This window comes from Vanacampus margaritifer, chromosome 15 (assembly GCF_051991255.1).
Source record: "Vanacampus margaritifer isolate UIUO_Vmar chromosome 15, RoL_Vmar_1.0, whole genome shotgun sequence".
Lineage (NCBI taxonomy): Eukaryota > Metazoa > Chordata > Actinopteri > Syngnathiformes > Syngnathidae > Vanacampus > Vanacampus margaritifer.
The window spans coordinates 21,095,389-21,117,562 of record NC_135446.1 but is presented as its reverse complement, the minus strand read 5'-3'; the positions used below and the strand labels follow the sequence as shown (position 1 = coordinate 21,117,562).

The 22,174-nt window shown below is 44.9% G+C and overlaps 1 protein-coding gene across 9 annotated transcripts in view; it reads right to left on the bottom strand.

Annotated features, from left to right (window-relative positions):
- celf2 (cugbp, Elav-like family member 2) overlaps positions 1-22,174 on the bottom strand; it is a 131,744-nt gene that overhangs the window by 80,630 nt on the left and 28,940 nt on the right. For 7 of the 9 annotated variants that reach the window (XM_077544230.1, XM_077544229.1, XM_077544223.1 and 4 more), the window contains one exon: positions 6,567-6,602. Coding sequence is in view for 5 of the 9 variants with exons in the window: in XM_077544223.1 (XP_077400349.1) it covers positions 6,567-6,602 (36 nt within the window). In the remaining 4 variants the exon portion in view is untranslated. Of the gene's footprint in view, positions 1-6,566; positions 6,603-11,791; positions 11,914-11,998; positions 12,086-22,174 lie in introns of those variants that run through there. The other 2 variants (XM_077544226.1, XM_077544228.1) reach the window with 2 other exon arrangements.

Sequence of the window (22,174 nt, the reverse complement as noted above, 5' to 3'; positions counted from 1 at the left end):
TATGACATAATTCAATGGAATGTAAAGGTTAAAATGTGAGTATTTTTTTCTTCTTTTCTGTCTACATGTGTTGCTCCACTGTTGGAATATCTGCCCCTGAAAGCGTTACAACTGACACCAAAATGTTAGCCTGTTTCGGGTGTATTCATGATCATGTATCGTGTGCCGTCACAGTGAAAAGGTCTGCGGAATGACCACGCGTGCGCCTCTTCAGTCGCACCCCTTCCCCGCACGTCCCGCCATCCGTCACCCGCCGCTCCCCATTCTGCTCACGTTCAGCCCATTCACGAAACAAAAGCAAAAAAAAAAAATCCCTTCATGCGCTTCTCCTCTCTCGATGTCCTCATTCCCATTCTTCTGGCTGCCAGAACAGAGGCGGGAAAGAGCACCAAAACACAGCTAAATTATTTAGACTTTCCCGCGCCGCACGGCAGAAAATGCTTGACTCGGCACTTTGGAAGAAAGGGCCCAGGGAAGGGCGGGGCGGGGCGGGGCGGGATGAAAATTGCATTAGAGACAAGATTCCGCAATCAGCCCACGATATGAAGAATTCATCTTATCTCCCGCACGCACGCAAAGTAGGCGGGAAACCGGTGACGGCCGGACAAATTTGCTTTCCCATTTCGCCGCCGTTCATCCGTTGTGCGATAAGCTGCGGCTTCATCGGGCCTGACGATGTCATTACGGCGCGGTAAACAAGGCGCGGCTGGCGAGCTCAGGCCGGAAGGTCAGCCAGACAATCTGGAAGCGGAGGATGACGGCGCCCCCACGGGACAGATAAGATGCCGCTTTTCTTCTCCCGCCTCCCGAGCCAAGGACGGACGGCGTGCGCTTAAAACAAAAGCCCGCCGCCGATGTCTAATCGACTCGTCTGCGCGTTGCGCAATCTTGCCTGGAGGTCAATCGCGGCCAGAGGCCTCGCGCCGGCAATGGCGGCGGGATCACGGCCGATTAGGGCGGCAAATTGGGACGACGTCCCTGCCTGACCCAAATTGTTGGGTTTTTTAAATAAAAACAGCACACGAAGAATCGGGTGGGCCGAATGTGAACAATGACAATGCGGAAAATAGTCACCAAAAAAAAGAAAAGAAAAGAAAATTAGAAAAATATTCTCAATCTGCACCTAACTGGACCGGTTCCTCGGCTCAAATGGGGTAGATGTTGAAAAAAATGATCAAGCAAAACAATCACCATGGAGAAGAACATCAAATAGTAAAATAATCCAAAAAATAAATAAAATCGGGAAAAAAAACAAAATACCACAAAAAAAAGCAGCTGCGCCTTTGCCAGAAAATCGCAACTTGGTTAACAAAATGCTCCTCACAACAGTAACAGTAAGGCGGCCACGCCATTTTGCATCAACGTGACGGACCTGGCGGGGGAGCGCGGCGGCGCCGATCCATTTGCCGACATTAGCGCAGGCACTTTAATTGGTCGCCTTCCATTAGTCGAGAAAAGCGGCCTTGGGCGCTCAATTATCCGTCGGAAAAAGCGAGAGGCGGCGGGACAAACAATAGGCGGCGTTGGAGAGCACGCCGCAGCCTCATTAACATCGGGGTGGGGGCGGGGGGGGGGGGTCGGTTACCCGTATCGCCGCTCCCGCCTCTTTTGTGAACATTCCGACTTCATTAGAATCATAATGAAGGTCGGCGAAGTGCGACAGAATATTTTTGGGGCTTGCGTGCGAGTAAATAACGCACAAACAAATCAATTGCAACAACGGCTGCTACGGCGCAGTTTGTCTCAACATGGACGACGACAACAACGCAATACGCCGCATCGAGCGCACGCTTGTCGACGGAACGTCGAAATCGGGTTAAGGAAGGTTCCAGCGCCGGAATTGCAGGACGTGTCGTTCCAAGATCGCAACAAACGCATCCGAATGTTGTCAGCCAAACCTCAGGAGATTTTGCAACAAACTGATGACAGGTTTCAATCACTGCATGACGTTGGAGTGTCGCTTTGAATTTTTTTTTACCGAGTAGTAATCCAATGAAGCCTTTGTGGTGTTGGAACAATTTTCATCAAATGGTAACAGAGTTTTCCAAAATCTTGTCCGGATCTAGTCAATAAATCCCAAGGAGATTTTGTGGAACTCTTCAAACAATTAGAAAAGGTAAAAAAATTCAACCATAACCTAAAATGTTCCGATTTAAAAAAAACACTTGGGGTATAAATACGTTCTATTTTAAATATTACCAGTGTCCCAAAGACGTATTTATGTGTTTTTTATGCTAGAGCATACAGAAGGCTTTGACGCAGCCTCTGAACGGCAGAGGGATGCTTGAAGAATGGTAGTTATTACAAAAACGGCCAGCAGGTGGGAGCAGAGTATAAGAGATCCACCAGGGCCACGTTGCAAAACAGCTCTTTTTGCCAGTGTTTTCAAAAGGTTTGTGAATAATGATTCCAATGCTAATTGCTGCAAAACGGAAACAGATACAAATATACTTTTTTTTTCCTGATGAAAGAAGAGACTCTAATCTTTTGTTTGGTAGGTTCCATATTTTTATAACAATAACCACAAAATTCTGTGGGCCTTGCAAAATAAGTCCAAATCCAGTAAAACAGCCGGGAGCGAAGGGGGTTGCTTCAATCAAAATGGCTGCCGGTGAATGAGTTCATCAAATGGAGCGTTGGTGGCGTTGTTCTGGGAATATTAGGATGAAAACCTCTTTTTGAATTTGTTATCAGAATTGCGCAAAATCTTCTCGACCTAATCCAGAGAAAACGGTTCAAGTAGATAAAAGATAAAATGACTAAATCAAAGGAAATTTTGCCTACAAACACCAAAATCTTTTCGGCAGGCCTCCGCCGATGCCGACGACAACCCGTACTGGGTTAGCCACAAGCCAACACGTGGTTTGCCTGCTGGCGGACCAACAGACAACGGCCAGCATCATGGCGGACGTGTTCACACGCACACACACACACACACACACACACACTCGATGTGTGCGTGTGTGTCGCGCTCCACCGGTGTGACGATGCTGCCGCGTGTAGTGAGACTCGCTAATTGGCTCACCTGTCTCGCAGCCATCTGGAGCCTCTCACACAAAAAAAAATAAAAATAAACAAATGGAAAAATAAACAACACACACACACAGTGACACAAAAGTGTGTTAATGCTTCTGGGGGGGGGGGGAAGTAAACGGAATGATATTTCTTACACATCAAGCTTTTGTTGTACTTGCAGCTGTCGTTTAAAAAAAACATGAGAGCAATTTGGGGAATTTCGTCACAAGCAACAAAAACAACAAACAAACTATTGTCTACACTAGGACACACACACACACACACACACACACACACACACATGCGCGGGGGTGGCAGGTGAGTGTTGGGAATGGCGCGGGGGCTCACTTGAGCGTGCGATCCGGACCGCTGACCTGGAACTCATTGAGTGCTGAGAGAATAAAAACTATTACACACTCTGTACACACACACACACACACACACACACACACACACACACACACACACACACACACACAGGCTTGTTATTATTTAAAAGCATGACCAATTCTGACTGTCTCCTTCATTCTTTCATCCCGTACTTGGAATGACAACAGGTGGAGGTTGTCGCCATGGTGATGAGCCAACGTGACCTCAATGTGGGATACGGAAATACGTACACAACACACACACACATCATCATGCGTCCCGGTGAAAACGTCCACAAAGACACAATGGGGACGGCGCGTGTGCCCCCGGGTGCTCGCTTTTCCAGCTGATGCTCTGCCCCCCCCCACCCCCCCACCCCGCCCCACACACACACACTCTTAACCACCCTCCATAATTCATACGGCGATGAAAAATACATGAACGCCATCCAGCAATTAAAAAGCCAACGCGAGGCTTCCCGTCCGGGATTCCTCCCGGACGTCATTTTTTTTTCGTGCTGACCCCAAAACTTTTCTTCTACTTTGCTGGCTGGCGGCTTCAATTCAAGGCATTGATTTGAGATCAACAGAACGGACCGACAACAATGACCGCACACACGTTGGGAAACCTTGGAGAAAATTCTTTGCCGAAGCTTCCCTCTGCTGTATTTCCTAGAAAATGAGGCCAAAAGCTTAAAAACAAACTCAACAGCTTTTGGGCTCTTCATTCATTTGAATCCAGTTGATGCAAAACTCCTCCATAGCCGCCTTTTGATGACGAAAAAAAAAACGTTCTCGCCAACAAAACAAATAAAATGGCAGATCTTAAAAAGGAGCTAAAATGGCTCCGGTATCTGTGAAATTCCTCAACGGCGGCTTTTCCGAATCAAACCCAACAGACGGCATCAGCATCATTCCACGTCTTTGCCGGAAAGGTTATTAAAGGTCACACAAATTCATAAAAGTACAAAAACTAAAAAAAACGAAACTTTTTGTAAAAAAATGAAATTGAACTGAAAGTACATCTTGCGTTTATAATAAAAGTAGCGAAAATGTCCTTCTTTGTTGTCTTTGTCAATTTTGTCTCAAACACGCAAAGCTATTAATATCATATTTGTGTTTTCTGGGCTTGATTTGAAATGTATTGATTCGGCTAATTCCACTTAGTTATGCGAGTCCTAAAAGTCAGACCAGCTCATATCATTTGATGGTTGGTGCACAAAATACGTTTTTCATGAGTATTTATAATTTAGTATTTCCTAATGATGTCGCATTTTTTTTTTTTTGAAACAAGACAATATGCTTTTACTAAATGCATTAAAAATAATACAAAGTTGAGGTCAGCAAGTGTTACAGTTTGCAATCCACCCTCACCTTTTTATTTTTTATTTTTATTTTTATTTTAAATCAATGTATTTAAAAAATTAAAATTAAAACAAATCCTAAAACTATTAAAAACTAATCTAAAACAATGGTGTGGGGGGGGGGGGGGCAGCTCTATTTCCCGATATCAATCGGTTGCCATTTGATTGTTGATTGTTGATCCATCTTCAATTTGAAAATGGCTTCAGGTTTGGGTACAGTTGTGTCCCCACGGGCCCTTCTGGACCCCCCCCCCACTCAACACGAGACACATTTATTCTCATTTGAAACGGATTTGATGCGATATCAATTTCCTGCTGACCAACGAAACGCTTCCTCTTCACTGGGGGAGAAATTCAGAAGGAGCCTTTAACACTGACAACTGTCACCGCCGACTGGGCCCAGTCAGTCCCCCTGCTCGCTTTCGTCTTCATGAATATTCATGAGTGTGAATACTTGGGGGGGGGGGGGGCAGCGCTAGGAGCGTCGCTTGTCACACCAGGCAATAAGGGACGCAGCGTACCGGGACGCCACATTGTGCACATCCCTGTAATTATGCTCTCGGCTGTCGGTAAACAGGAAGTGTGTGCGCGTGTGTGTGTGTGCATGCCAGACACACACACACACCTGCTTCCAAAGAGGAACTTGATGCCTTCAGAGCTCCGTTGTATCGGTTCCACTCGTGCGCTCGCGCTATTCATACGCTCATCAACATAACTGAGGGTGTGTGCGCGCGTCTTATCGCCTTTTTTTTCCTGTAAGTGTGTGTGCGCGCGCGCGCGCGTGTGCGTGCGTGCAACACGGCAAATTCAGCTTCGGCGCTGCTGCCAATTATCAGCTGTGCGGCTTCAAAGCAATATCTGCACAGTGACACGCGGTTACACGCTACACGCATGCGGGCCACACGTACTGGCACACGCTCGCACGTTGAGACGCACAAAAACAAGACCCGCCTCCTCGGCCCCACGACGTCCAATCATGCGGACAAAAAGGTCAGAACGAGCAAATGCTACGTACGTAAGAAGTGGAACTTTTCAGATTGCAAAAAAATCTCCAGCAAAATTATCGCTTGCTTTTGTTCCCCGCAGTGGGAAAAAAAAAAGTCCCTTGAATTGATTTGAATTGAACATGTGGATGATTAAAATGTGCATAACTGATGTGATTTTCAAGCAGTAATTCATCCCCTCCCCTCGTCCTGTTTTTCCGTATAGTAAATGGGAACCATGAAAGTCCCAATGTGGTCAACGCCACATTTTTTTTCCCAAACGGATATGATTGATCTGCCCACAAAACATTATTTGTTATCGTTATGGCTTGCTTTATGAAAAGTGTTGAAAACATCTTGAGGAGAAATCAATGAAATCTTATGAAAACGCAACTGTAGCCTCTTCCACATTGCGCGGGAGCCAAGCAGCTTTGTGTCCCCTCAAGATTGAACATCTGGATGCTTTTTTTGAAGACTGAGTGAAATAGGTTAGAAAATTTTGCATAAGCTTCTTTTTGTTAAATGTCCACCCTCATTGCCACGAGCACTTTTCCCTGTCTCGCTTTTCCCCGTCTCGCTTTTCCCCGTCTCGCTTTTCCCCGTCTCGCTTTTCCCCGTCTCGCTTTTCCCCGTCTCGCTTTTCCCCGTCTCGCTTTTCCCCGTCTCGCTTTTCCCCGTCTCGCTTTTCCCCTGTCTCGCTTTTCCCCGCGCTGACAGCAACAGTGCAGAGAAACATTTGCGCTTGTTGGACTTGATGCATGTCTGCGGCTTACGGCCAATGAGCTCTCAGGGAGGTGCAAAAAAAAAAAAAAAAAAGGAAGACAGGAAGTGCCTACCTTTGTATTGGTCCGCTGAGGTCGCTGGCGTCCTGCCTGCAACACAAACACACGCAAACAATATTATTGTTATTATTATAATTATTATTAATTTTTGCTGCCTTGAGATACGACTTGATTTTTTCCCCATGACTACGTTGAAATGAGTGGAAATGCCGTCAATATGTCCCGGCCTCCCCCAATAATAAAGAAAGAAAGAACGAAAGAAGAAAAATGGTGTTGAAAAATTGTACTCTAAAATATCGTACTGTCTTAACAACAGGGCAAGAACAAATTCAACAGAATGCCAAGTATTAAATGGGAGTTAATGCTGCAGACCAATTCTTTGTGCCTCTCCATCTGTTGTGCCTGTCTTGGCCACCAGGAGGCAGTACTGCACTTGCACACACGCAAAGAAGAATTGACTGATATATTGCTGTAATATTAGCCATTTTCCGTGGTGAATAAATCATTTAAATTTATAACGTACCTCTTTATTCCATTTCCCCTATACACAGTTTTTACTTCCTTTTGTTTTCTGTTTTTGTTTTTTTTTTTCTTTTCCTATAATGGCTGGGATGTCAATGGTATTTTGCATTGTTTCTTAGCATTAAAAGGAATCCCGACTGTCATGACAAGTTTGCTCTATATTATTTATTTCAAAAATCATTTCCACTTTAATACATTTTGTACGCCGCCATTGCTATTTACGTTAGCGACATTTTGTATTCCTTAAACGAACACATGTCATTTATTAACATTGGGGTGGTGGGTTCGAGGAGTTTTCAAATATGCAAATCATGTCAGGACGACACAACAATGACATTTGCTAAGCTACGCTCGAGCAAGAGTGCAAAGTTGTGGGAGGCGCTCGCGGAAAATTGATGCCACGATGGCGACACGCGCACTCGCTCGCGCACACACTCGGGAACGCTAAATTGGTCTTGTTTGTCCTTGGGAAGTGTGGCGAAGCCCCTTCGATCCGACGGCTTTTCTCGCCATAATTCCGTGCGCTTTTATCCTCACTTCGTCTTCTCGTGGAGCATGTAAATAAATTGGTCTCTTGGCACACGCGCACTCACATACACCTCCAGAGCCGCGCCAAATTAGCGCAGGTTTTATGTCACCCTGGTAAATAAAAGAATAAATGAACAATGCGCTCATTAATAACGCATGCGTTGGCGCGCTCCTCCTCGACGCGGTGGCCAATCGGCGGCGCTCTTTGCATTTCAAAGACGCACGCTTGTCCGTTTCATCTGTGGCCACCCAAACGCTCGTCTTGTTATCCCCGCACACACAAACAGAAGCTCTTTATTCCCAAATTCAATCAATTATAAAAAAAAAAAAAGTGCAAATGGAACACTTCCCTTTTTTAGGACACACATATCATTTGAACGTGTTCACACACTGACACACTCAAGCGCACATAGGCAAAAAAATAAAATAAAAAAGCACACCACACCAGGGTTCTTCCTGTGTACAAAATTCAGAAGCGGCCACCTCCACCTAATTTGCTTGCCACCTCCAGCCTTTAACTGCAGTTGCAGTGTTGCGCCATTATGGAGGCGCTATATCAACAGCAGTGCACTGGAAAGACCTGAAGCAACAACCAAAGAAGAAACAGCTTTCTTCTTCTTAACTTAAAAGTCATAAAAACACAGTATATACAATCAACATAATAGTGAACTATATTTACATTTTAATATGTACTAGTGGACACATTTTTAATGATTATAATTTTTTTTTAAATAGCAAAAATTAATGACAACTTTGTATTCATATAATTTCTCATTTCTAGTCCCTGATCGTAAAATGGCTGCAGGGGGCGGCCCATAATGGTATCGGTCATCGCCGTGAGTACCGATACCTTAAAATAAGACCAGTATTGTCATAGTCAGGATGATAGCCCCTCTGCCTCAATTTGAGCCAGGAAAACACAATTTAAAGTTAATTTTGTGTGCTCACCACTAGATGGCACCCAAGCTTGGTCAGAAACACCTAAACATTAGCGCTAAACGGCGGCAAGCCGCAGCCAAGCAGCTGTCGCCGCTCCGCCGAGACGATTCCCAAGACGGGGACGTAAAGCAATCGGCGAGGCGGCCGGCGCGTGGGGACATAATGGTCGAGTTGTGGAAACCTCGAGGGGACGCTGCTAACCGGTTAGCCGCTAAGCGGCGCAATGAGCACAGATGACGGACACACCCTGGCGTCAACTGCCAAGAAAGATGCATATGGAATTGACGCCCCCTATATACATACATATATTGCATTACTATTTCGGATGGAAATGAATTCACCTCAAAATTGCGTGTGAGTTTGGTGTGCGTGTGCATCCCATCTGTGTGCGACACTGCTCTTAACACCCCCCCCCCCCCCCATTTGACACATTCTCACTTGCGCGCACACACAAACACGCACAGCCCACAATCCCCCGCCCAATCAACACGCGCGTTCCAAACACGTTCACACGTTCAACTTTCACACCGTCGGAGGACTTGCCGCCGTCGTCGACGTCTCCATTTTGAGCTGTATGGCGTGTTTGAGGCGTGTGCGTACGTGTCAAAGCCTTTCGATTTCAACATGTGAAAGCACGTTTTAGCAATCGGGATGCGATCGCAGCTTTCCCGGTGCACGGCTGGCAACGCAAGCGGCTCTCTTGTCCAATCACAGAGCTTCTTCCTACCAAAAACTGTCCAATGGCTGAGCGCCATTCAAGCGAAATTCCTCAAATTCGTTTTCTCAGTCATGAAGCTGCAAACCAAAATTTGTCCAATCACTGAGCTGCTTTTTCACGACCAAGATTCATCCAATCAAAGAACATCCAATCACAACGATTGTCCAATCCCTGAGCTTCCTTTGACCAAAATGTGTCCGACGGATGAGCTCAAATCAGGATTTCCTTGCACAATTTGAGCAATGTGAACACTTTTTGTTGTGCGGTTGACGCAAGCTAATAATCAAAAGACAAAGCTGGCTAACAGATCAATATCACGAGTGACGGGCGGGCCCAAACATCAAAATGTCAGCCGCTAATCCCTCGCAAAAGTGCAATATTACATTTTAATCCCGGCGCGAGCAGAGGCGGCAGGAAGCGGAGTGGTCGCCATCTTAGGTCCGGGATTTACGGCGCCGCTTTGATGGAGTGCGAGCGGCAAGGCAATAAAGTGATGCGGATCAGCGCCAAATGGATATGATCACAACACGTCACGTTAAGGAGCGCCGCGCCATCCATCAGCGTGACAAAACGCCTCCCTGGCGCCGCGCTGCCTTCGTCTCAATGCTTCACTTAGCCACGCGCTAACCGCCTGTGAACGCTGTCATTATCCCGCCGCCGCCGCCGCCGCGACCGAGCCCCGCGTCCCGTCCGCCACGCGTTTTGGGGAGGGAAATGAGGTAGAAAAGGCGCCCGTCGGCCTCCATTTTTGTCCGCTGCTTTGTCAAATAAAATGATTGAAGTTCGCCGCGGCGAAGGAAAGGAAACATTAGCGCTAAACGTACTGGGAAATTAGCTCGCGGCGCATCGCTTCATCAATACCAATTAAGCCAGCCAACCGGCCCGATGGACCGCTGGATTTACTTGAACTGATGAAGGGAGTGCTCGCAAGAAGAAATTTGCTAGCCGTTTTCCTGACGACAAATTCGGATCTCGTTATTTGGGGTTTTGTGAGCAAGCTCAGAACTCAATTTACTCAAACATGGAAAATAATTGAAATGCCGGAAACAATCTCTTGCTTGGATTTAACAAAGAAAGCTTCATCCACTTGTTGTCCATTCATGATAACGAGTCATCCAATTAGAGATTTAGCCAATTGTTAAACTTGATTGAAAGAAAATTTGTGTTACTGTTGTTATTTCATCGTGTATGTGAAGAAGGGAGTGTGCAGTTTCATTTTTCGGCCACAGGTGGCAGTAGAGATTCAAATATCACTTTTCTGCATTTAGCAGCTTTAAACGCTTTGCTATTTTACAAAAATACTATTTTATTTTGAATCAATTTCTGGAGAGAATCATCAATGTTAAATGAATGCAATAAACACAACGTGACTTTAAAATGGCGCCGGCAGCGGCTGAATTGACAACTTGTGCCAAATCATATCACCTTTGTAAGAATTTTGGAATTCCATCATGTGGAGAATGAGAAAAAAACACGGTCAAGCTCGCCAATTCCAATCCCCCAAATTGGATCCCTCACAGCAATCTCATCTCTTTAAACAGGACCAGGAATTTGGGGGGGGGGGGTAAATCCCTTGAGAGGCGGAGCCATACGGGCTCCTGTTGTCAGCCTTTTATTTGCCGCCTTTGCAACGTTGTTAAAGTCCAAACAAGGGGAAAAAATCCTGCAAAAACGGAACCCCCAAACCCACTCCTAAACCTACCAAAATGTTTAAAAAATATTGAGAAGAAAAGAAAACGAATCTGTGAATATGCAAATTTGTGGGTGCCAAACTGAGATTATGCATTGATTGGAGTTTCAAAATGTCATATCACCATTTACCACTAGGTGTCAGACTCAAATTTAGTTCACTTCACTGTGCCTTGACAACACAAATTTACAAGATTTGTTTGAGTCGAATTAATATAAGTATATATACAAAGATTTATGGTTGCAAGTTTCTGCTAAATCAGGATGAAATTGTCTATTTCAAGATATATTTAGTAACCAATCACTTCCTGTTTGGGCACTTGCGAGCTAGCTAGCTAGCTAGCGAGAGCAAGAGAGAGCGAAAGAGAGGAGATTGTAAATATAAACGTGTGCTCATGTGTGATTTCACGCCAGTTTATGCTATTTCGGCTAGGGCTAGCATGCTAACTAGTTTAATGATGCGTATCATGTGAATTGCTTACATCAGCGCTTATTTTTTTCGACGGTCCGTCAGTATTGACAGAATTCCCGGTTTTGTCAGTCGGTCCTAGCATAGCGGTGACAAAGTGACGACGGAAGCGTGGGTCAAAATCAAACGGCGGACCGACAGTTTGGTTCAGCTTGAAAAAAATGGAGGACTGACGACGACGGAAGGGGGGCGGGGCCACGATAAATAACCAATGACGAACCAGCAAAAATATGCCAAATGCCCGCCTCTGCTCATTTGCATTTTGTCCAGATCTGAGATGGCATTTTAGCCCTTTCTAGTATGATGACTTTCTGCATCGTCATCGCTCGCTACGATAGCACAAATGCTATCCTGGCACAACATAAAGTCTCTCTGCACTTATTTGTCACACCTCAACCCGAGACAAATTCATACTTGACCAATAAAGACGATTGCGCTTGTGATGAGTTGAGCGTGGCGGTGCCAGACAGACGTCCATCTTGTGAACGTCTTCCCGCCAGCGGACGATGACGCATCCCTTCCGCATTCCGTCGCGTCTTTAAGTTGGAGTTAATGATTTATTCAAGTGCAGATGTGAAGCAAAGTGTCTCTTTCATTTCTTTTGCTCGGCTTTAAACTTACGTCTCATCACACCCCAAGCTCGCCCCCGCCACCCCCCAAAAAAAAAAAAAAAACCCAGCGAGGCCTCTGATCCAGTCTCGCTTTCAGTCCATGTGAACAAGACACAAAGCAATGACACCTGAAAGCGCAGATACATCACAGAAAAGTGCGCGCGCACGCACACACGCACGCGCACGCCGGCTCTCGTCGCACACATCACCGCAAAACTCGCGCCGAGTGTTCGCTGCGCTCTGACATGAATATTTCATGCTGTTGATGTTTAAAGCGCATCATTTGTGATGTGGCGCATGCGTGTGTGTGTGTGTGTGTGTGTGTGTGTGTGTGTGATCCATAATGCATGTTTTGATAAGTCGACTGCTGATATGCCGCGTTTCATGCTGCTTTCCGTGCACGCTTAAGTCATCTGTGTGCGGCCGACAAGGCTGACACACACACACACACACACACACACACACACACACACAAAAAGCATTTTTTATGCGCTTGTCATCATTTGTCAGAGTGATAAAAAAGTATCATATAGTCGAGTACATAGTATCGTCTAATGTAGAGCAGTAAAGTACATTACATAATAGTGTTGAGTAGTTTAGCATTGTACAGCACACAATGCTGTGTTGTCGATTGCGCAATGTTGGCGTCTATAGTCAGAGCGTCGTAGAAAAGTAAAAAAAAAAAAAAGAAGTGATTTGTTGGACTTAAAAAAAAAAGGCTGTAATTTGTTGCAGTTAAAAAAAAATTGGTTGACAGCATCATTTTCAATTTAATATAAATCAAATACATTTATTTATTTTTCACAAGCACATGAATAAAGTTACCTCCAAGTAATGTTTTACTTTGGAGTCAACTAATTAAGGTCAATTTCGACTTGACCCCCAAATCGAATTTCTAATTCGGTATGAACAAAATTTTGGGAAAAATAAATGTCTTAGATTTACATTAAGTTGAAAATGATGTTTTCAACCAAATCATCAATTATAATAAGAAAAACTATTTTTAAAAAATGTAGCTGTAACAAATTACAGCATTTTTTTTTAAGTTTAGTCCAACGAATCACTTTGTTTCAGTGTGATGTCAGATATGTTTTATTTATAAATATTAGTTGCCAAAGGGGGCCGACTATGGATATTTGGAGCCAATATTCACTTTTACTGAAAGGGAAAAAAAAATATTGGCGTCAACATTTTTGCGAACTTAACTTTGTTGAAATGTTTTTCTTTATTAAATAACTTTTCAGATTTTTTTTTTCTTTCTAATCTTAGACAATATCTTTTTGTTTTTAAAATTGTAACAAAAATCCAGGGAGGTCATGCATGCCTTAAAAAGTTACACGAAAACTAGTAAAAACAAGTAAAATAGCTCCTGATTCTACAATAAATACAGTTTTTGAACATTTCAAAATATTTTAAAAAATATATATATATTTTTTTTTTTTTTTTTACGTATATTAGTTTTAGATGACAATATTCATCAAAATGCTGATCATTGGCGCCAATAATCAGCCCGACCGACAATCTATCCCTACATCATAGTATGCGAAGCATACATGCAATGTACCATATGCATGTGTGTGTCCGTATTTGTGTTCTTGCCTCTGTCCCTGCATGTACATGTGCGCGTGTGTGCGTGTGTGTGTGTGTGTGTGTGTGTGTGTGTGTGTGTGTGTGTGAGATAAGCACAATTTGCCAGTGTTACGGCTGGTGATAATGCAAGAGAGCGCGCGGCGGCGGTAGCAGAGGACATAGCGAGCGAGCAAGGAAGAAGAGGATGAGGAGGAGGAGGGGGGCGGCGGGGGAAGGGGGGGGGCTCTTGGGGAGGTCTCCACAGACGCTTTCTTTCGCACAATAAAAATCACTTCTTCTTTTTTTTTAAAGCACACGTGAGAAGGATGGAGATCATTTCTAGCTTCAACTTCAGCACACAACCACCACCCAGATAAATACACACTCTATATGATCCGGAAGGATGTGTGTGTGTGTGTGTGTGTGTGTGCGCGGGTGTGTGTGTGACCATGTGCGCGTGTCCCCGTACGAGTACGTGTGTGCGCGCCCGCAAAATCCCCAAAGCAAAGGCCACCGGCGTAATTGAAGGATGGCGCGACTCGGTGATAGATACAAGTCGACAAGTCTGTGCGTGTGTGCGCGCGTGTGTGTGTGCAGCATAATGACCCCCCAAGGGAGACGGGCCGGGGGCCGGTCCGAGCACCCCACTGTCAACTAAGAGGAGGGATGAAGGATGAGGAAGAGGAGGAAGAGGCGAAGGTGGCAGCTGTCGTCTCTTCGGCAAAGTAATTGGCCGAGCGCGCCCCCCGAAAGCGAGACGGCCATTAGCGGCGTCCCACCTGGCGCCGGCGCAAGCACCCCTGCGTTTATGGGGAGGGTGCGTCAGCCACAGGAAGACCAAGACGAGGAGTGGCATGGGCCAATCACACTTGACAGCTTGACTGACAGCCGCAGACGGCACATTCGCGCATGGAAATATGAAAAATAATAACCTTGCTGACTGACAGGCGGGGGAAGCCGCCACGCACAGACACCCTCTTTTAGCGCAACTGACAGGTAAAGTATGAGACCAATCAAGTGACCCGTCATGTGACCACTCACGTGACTAACAATGTTATACGTCCTGCGACCAGTCCGCTCGTTTGACCGTACATCAAAAGTGTAAGCATTTTTTGACGAGCCAATATATTCCAATGCACTTGTAAGCTAAATGCTAATATTAGCATTTGGCCTACATTTATATCATACGTTCAAAAAATTGAATAAGTAAAAACATTTTATTTGTAAGCATTCATACTACAAGTACTCTCGAACGTATTTAAACATATTTGAAAAGAGTTTCAAACGTATTACATACGTTTATCTGCCAGTCAAAAATGTTAACGCCACGCTTCTGTAATTAAACAAAATAACTAAAAGCCAAATTGAAAATAATCAACAGTTGAGTTGAATTCATATCTTACGCAAGCTTTCAGGGCTGCACTTGACAAAGATTAATAAATATTCAAACAAGCTAATACTAAAACAAAGCATTTCCCAAACAATTAAAAACAAACAAAAGCTAACCAAACTTCAATTGAATTTCAAAAATGAAATCAAAAGTAGTATGATGCAAAATCCTGACATATTCTGACGCGTCAGTCATGTGACGGCTCGTCGACGCCGACAAGATCCGTCATGTGCCGTGAAAGCAGTCATGTGATCTGGCAGACAAACTCTCAACACAAAATGACAAAAGTATTGGGACATGTGCCACTTCTATGCAATCCTCCTGATCATGCCTTGTTTTACATCCAGTCACACTTTGACCTCCACAGAGTGTTGCGAAAACGGCTCGCGGGAAAAACTGTCGAGAGCAAAAGGAGGCGACTGTCGGAGGAGAGTGAGCGGGGAAGAAGCGCGAGGGGGTATGTAAGGGGGGGGGGGGGGATTCAATATATTTTTAATCTTGCAGATGTAATCAGATTACACGTCTGCCAGGAGCGACGTATTTCATAAGGAATAAGTAGTTTGGCGGCGGGAAAAGTGGGGTGGGAGGGAGGCACGAGCGCGGACGAGGCATTTTGGCGCCGTGATGTACATCCACCCTGACACATTGTAATAAATGCACCGGGAGGCGGCGGCAGAAACACAATGCCGTGTAATCATTTTACGGTGACAAACCGGAATTCCAATGCCGTCCCATGTGAGCCCCGCCACGGCAAAATTGAATTAGGTGCGAAGACGAGGAAGACGAGGAGGAGGAGGAGGAATAGAATAGCCGTTTGGAGCGCTTTTGGTTTTTGGCAGCCTCACGGGACAGCTCGCTTTTCAGCAGCTGTCGGCTAACCGCGCTCGCGCACGGGAACGCTAACGCCGACGGTACGAAAAGTTCACACATGTTGCGCCTGATCACTCAAGACCCGCTTGTCAAGAGTCAAAGCAAAATTGCTAGCTAGGAGCTACAAGCCAAGTTGCACGCTACTAGCTAAACGCAATGAGCAAAAAGGGGATGAGCTACATGCTACATGTTATGAGCTATAAGCTAAAAAAAACAACAACAATGCAATGAGATTTGCAGACTAAACACTCATACTGCACTAGGGTTCAATGCCACTTTTTTTTTTCAGACTCATGTCGATACGCAACTCTTGAGTAGTCACCGATACCAAATACCGATACCACTACTAAATAAAATTCTTCTAAAAAATGACAGATCATTTTAACGAAAGATCTATATATTCCAAATAGAGTATTTTCGATAAAAAAATAAAAAAAAATTTTTAAATGAATGGTCATTTCCTATTCCTCTAATTGCTAATCTCTAGTTACTTATCGTAAAACGGCCACAAGAGGGCCGCCGATACTGGTAGTGGTCACCGTCACGAGTACGATACCTTGAAATAAGGCTGGCATCGGCACCGATAGCGGTACCTGGTTTTTGTACTCTTGCATCCTATACTGCACATGAAACGGTAAATGCTGCTTTGAATAATGTCAACTAGAAAGAGCTCTTATTTAGGATTATTATCTACTGTATTTTTCAAATTCATCGACCGATTAGCCGTTATCTGACAAATATCGGAATCGGCATTCGTTTAGCCAAATCCTTCAGAACGGCGCTTCACAGTGCAGATGGACAATGACCCGAAGCATGCTGCAAAAGTGTCCCAATATTTATGGACCCAACTGGAAAAAAGCTTGAAGCTATTTTATTGCAGGTGCAAAAATGTGTTAACCGGCTGTGTTTTCTTATTGTGGCCCTTTCTACAATTTGGTCCCCGTTGGAGGCCTTTAATCCCAAACTCCTTCCCGGTGTTTCTACCGGAAGTCCACTCAATCTACCCAGCGGGATGAGTCGCTTAATCTTTTTATCTCGGCCGAGGCGGTGGGCCGTCAAGTCCCAAAGATCACGGGCGTGCGCGCCCGTGCACGCGCACGCACGCACACACACGCACACAACGGTCTCAGTCTGTGGCTGAAGATTAGCACCCGGCGGGGTTTCCGGGGTGGCTGCCAGATGGAAGCGGGAAGAGGCGACCGCCGGCAGATAAAGCGCTCCATTGTTGATGGCATTCCAGAGAGACGGCGAAACGTCCGCAGCAGTCGCGTCCCCGATGCGCGACTTGCGGCTGTCAATCATTCGGCGTGACGGCGGTGCTGACGAGGAGGCGTGAATTTGCATAATGAGCCGTCTGGAGTGCAAGTGACGAGTGGCGCAAAAGGCCTGACGTGCTTGACAATTGTGGCTGAAGAATTCGCCATCTTGTCGGCAATTGTCCCATTAGCGGCGCCAGACACGACTCATTGTTTCCTGGATGCCAATCTGACAAAAGCATCCTTCAAAACTCATAATTTGACGACACGTCGGAACCTAAAATTGGCAGCCAAAAGAAGGTCATTGTGTGGACGGGAATTCTCAACAATTCTCCGATTCGCACTAATTAACGGAAAAGTTTGGTTGATAGCAATATTACAGAAACATCCTTGAGGCAGGTAAACAAAAAATGATTTGACAATATAGCAATTGTGTGGGAATTTTTTTTACAAAAATTCTCCAATTTGCACCAATAGGTTTTGTATTATTATTATTATTGGATGTCAGCTTAAAAAAATCCTTGAGGGAACTACAAAAAAAAAAAAAAAAAGATCTCAAATCTCAATTTAGTCTTTGATGACAAGTCAAAACTTTATTCGCATAAACGTGATAAAAAAATTTGTGTGATATTTGTAACCAACTTTGGATGATATAGTGTGACACTAAAATTCTTTCAAATTAAAATAAACTTTTTCAATTAAATATCACGTGACAAATTGATCAAACGTTGACATTTTCCCCAAAATGTTAGATTCAATTTGAATGAAAAATGTTTACAATTTGAGTGAAAATGTTGTATTAAATTCCCATTAAACTTTTGTTTACATGAAAAAACATTAAAAACTTGAACTTTTGTTGCATTTAGATTTTTAAAAATCGGTGAAACCAAAACATCCGGCAGGGTGTTCATCTACTCGGTTCCTCTTGCTGTAATAATCCTTCATATGCAAGCTCTGCGTTGCTATGGCAACCCATCTTTTCTTCTTCTTCTATTCATTTTTTTTTTTTTAAAGTCCCCCATTTAAGCGGTGTTAAAGTCCTCCTGAGAACCTGATGACGACACGACTCAAGAAGTCAAGGAATGGGCGAGGTGGCGGGGGGGGGTGGTTGTCAGGCTGGCGGGGGGTGAATTCTATGACGGTAGTGGGGTGAAATGTGAGAGTCCCACACGGATGAGCTTTTTTCACTTTGTCCTGATTCAGTGGCAGGGCGATGTGTTTTTTTTTTTTTTTTTTGGGGGGGGGGGGGTCAGTCTCTCCACATTTGGAGTTGCCACGATTAATCCGGATTCACTATATATAGATAGATTGTGGACCATATCGTTGACTACAAAGTCTACTTGAAATCCCGATATTGGGATTAAGGAGCACGGAAGGATCAAAAAAAAAAAAAAAAAAAAAACATTTTGTAGGCTGGAATCAGTACTTTCCACACGTGTCTCGTACTTGTACTTGAGTACAAATGCGAGTACTTTTGCCACCTCTGCAGTAAGACGGCAGCAGCACTCCGACACTTGAGTGCTACTTTATTAGCACAGCGGGAATGTTTGGGGCTAAAAGTTCTGTTTTACGACGCAGCGTCTGGGACGGACGTAAACATTTGAGAGGCCGCACCTGCCAGGATCCTTCAGGGGGTGATGACTTATTCACACAAGGAAAATAGATACAAAATAAGGAGACGGCCACCAGAAGGAATGCTGGTCAAAAATACCAAACCTGAACAGGTGCAAGTCATGCCATGCTAATTTTAGCCTCTCGCTCATTATACTGCTGACGAGTCGCTAAGGCGCCAAAACGACATTTACGCAACACTCTACGATGGGGAATTTGAATTCTTGAAAGAAAATGTCTGCTTTTTGACAAAGGGGGGAAAATGAATCTAAGCAATGTGCTAGCCAATGTGTAGTACCACGTTGTGCCACAACATGCCAAGGCAGCACTGAGCTCTCCTGCAACGTCGATGAAGCGAAATTAAAGAAGAGAGAATATTTTTCTGTTTAAATACACTTTTTATTTTTTTTTTTCCTTATCTGATTATAGGTTAGCCTTGAGCTAGCAGATTTTTTTTTTCGTTATACGATTTGGTTAAACATCAAGTGTTTAAATTGACAATGTTGAATCGTATGCTAATTGTTGTTAGCATTTCTTATTACATGCCAGGATTAAGTAAATTATTGGTTTGATTTTCAAAATCACACACGCACACACACAGATTAAAAGTAGCAGTAGTTCGAAGGATCGTATCATTTCAGTTAGCCATTCCATGGTGTCTCACATGATACATTAGCATTAAGCTAACAGCTCATTTTCATGGGATATGGTTTAGTTGTACACTTTGGTGTTTAAATATGGGGGGCGAGGACTATATTTGCATACATTTGCATATCCCGGTTCTATATGGCGGCCGTTTCCATCGTTTTCACGCCTGTACCGGCCACGATCACAGTACAGAATTCGAAGCGCGGTCCCAAGACGAAGCGGGCCGCTCCCACCTGGGAACACCGACTGGCCGCGGGAAAACAAAGACGGCGCCACTAATGAGATTCACCTGTGATCGAGTGTCCGCTATGCAAATGAGATGAGTGAGTACCGCATGCCGGGAAAAATGCCGCGTCACCGGAGACCCGCTAACGCAACCACAACAAACAAAACAAAATGTCAGCACCGAGAAAAAAAAAAAAAAGTCCACAATTTCAATGCGAAAGAATATGATTGATTTTATGTATGCAATAAATAATACACCTCATGATACAATAACGTGCTCCTTTTTTACCCGGCAACATAAGATCATTCTGACACACGTTTACTTATTTAACTACGTCAGTTTGACATCGTCATCTGCACGCTCCGCCTCATAGACTGCACTAACTGCATTAACGATATACTACGGAAATAGTTCATTTGTTTGAGTTGAAAAAAAGGAAAGGAAATAAAATACAGTTTTTATTCACAATATATAGTTGGAGATTTATGCGCCATCATTATGAAATATGTACTCCATTCTATATTCAAAATTCTAATTCAACGCAAGCTTTCAGTATATACTGACGTATTGACTACAATTCTTTACAATGTCACGGATTCTTCTACGGCAGCAAATGGCACAGCAGCAGTTTGAGCAATTGCCTGCCACACCAGACGACGCGGGTTCAAACCCCGCATGCACAACTCTTTAGTAGAAATGCAATATTGAATACTAATCATTGTCAAATGATTTCACTGTTAATACTTAGCAATTTTCACATCATTTATCTTTCAATTTCTTTCACAAGCATTCCACTTTCAGCATTCCCACGCAATTTCAGCAGAAATTGCACTTTGTCTAGTTATTATTATTATTTATTATTATTATTAATATTATGATTATTGAGATGATGATGATGATGATTTGTTTTTGGAGCCCAAACGCCAATGTAGTTGGTTACAGCGCCCCCTATTGCCTGTGCATGCCCATGACATGCAATACAGGGAATTCTACAAAAGAAAAAAATGTGTCAGGTGGCAATTGTCAGGACGCCAGATAAGAAGAAGTGGGATGCTTGACTAAAAAGGATCTCACTCAAGCATTTTTTTTTTTTCTTTCACGCCACTTAACAGGTGTCACACTTCTCACAGCGCTCCCGCGTCTCGCGGAACGTTCGGCGATGGCGCAGGCCGAGGAACGCTTATCGAGCGAGGCGACGCTCGGGAGCCGCTCGGGAGCCGCTCGGGAGACGGCGGGAGACGGCGGGGTGTGCCGAGTGGCCTCCCGCGGGACTCGTGTCCAATTACAGCTGAAAATGAGGGTCCAGATTGAGGCTGGGAAAAGCGGAGTGATGATGGAATAAACGGGTAGGATGGAAGTAGGGAGTGGGCTTCTGGGGTGCTCGGAGAATATGAGGAGCACTTGGAATTAATGGGCCGGGAGGATGGAGCGGGATTCCCGCGGGCGCCGAAGATTGAGGCGACGAGCGGTTGGGAGTTTACGCTCCGATGTGCTACATTAGCTTGAGCGTAATGCGACTCGGAGCCTTGAAGACAAATTCCCGTCGTCGGCTCTCAATTTTTAGAGGCCCGAGACGTGTTGGTTGGATTTTACCACTACACTTCATTTAATCCGTCACTAGATGGCAGCAGCCTGAAATAACCTGCACGTCATTTTCTTTATCTGCAAGTAAAAGAAGTATTTCCATTTTTTTTCCCCACGTGATCATTTCTCCAGCGTGTCTCCAGTTGCTCGACTCATTGGAGGAAGTTCGAGCAGGCCCGAAAGAGGAAGTCACACGGCGTCTCATGATCGCAGCCACCTGCTTGCTGATTGGCCCCTGGCTGGTCATGTGACACGTGAACTCTTGTCATGGGTGAAGATGAGGATGAGGGAAGCGTTGCAGCTGTAGAAACAAGCTGCTCACATGTGACTCCGCAACACGTCGTGTGTGCGTGCGTGCGTGCGTGTGTGCTCCAACACACAAAGTCCTATCTGTGTTGTCTCGTCCCGCGTGACTCGACGGAGCCTCGACAGGAAGTGAAAAGCTAGCAAGAAAACTCAAGGCCGGCATTTGTTTGCCCTCAGCTGGCGCCTCCTTTTCTACTTTTGTCACCTGTCAGCCTTCACGGCACAGACAAACAATGTAGCGGCCACCGGCTAGTTAGCGTTGTTAGCAGAGCGCTAGCTAGCGTCAACGACGACAAGTTCCAAATTGTGCTTGTGCGCTCGGCAGATGTTTTCTTTTGTGTGTTGTTTTTCCATCACTTGACACTCGCAAACACCGGACTGGTCCAAACACAAACACACGCCGACCACACGTCCGGTCAACTTCCGCAGGCCGGCCGGGCCCGGCGCCAAACTTGCTCTTCACTCTGCTCGCTTGGACAGCAGAAATCAAACAATGCGCCGTCGCCACCACAACGCACGCTCTCGTTCTTGCACTCATTCTCTCGCTCTCCCTCATACAAACACGCACGCACACACTTGAAGAGGTTTAAGGCTTCCATATGCACAACGCCTTTGAGAATAAGACTGTAAAACAAAGTGCAGCGCTCACATACAGCCATAGGGCATGATTAGTGCGTGTGTGTGCGCGTGTGCGCGCGCAAAGCCACGGAGATGGAGACGGAGCGC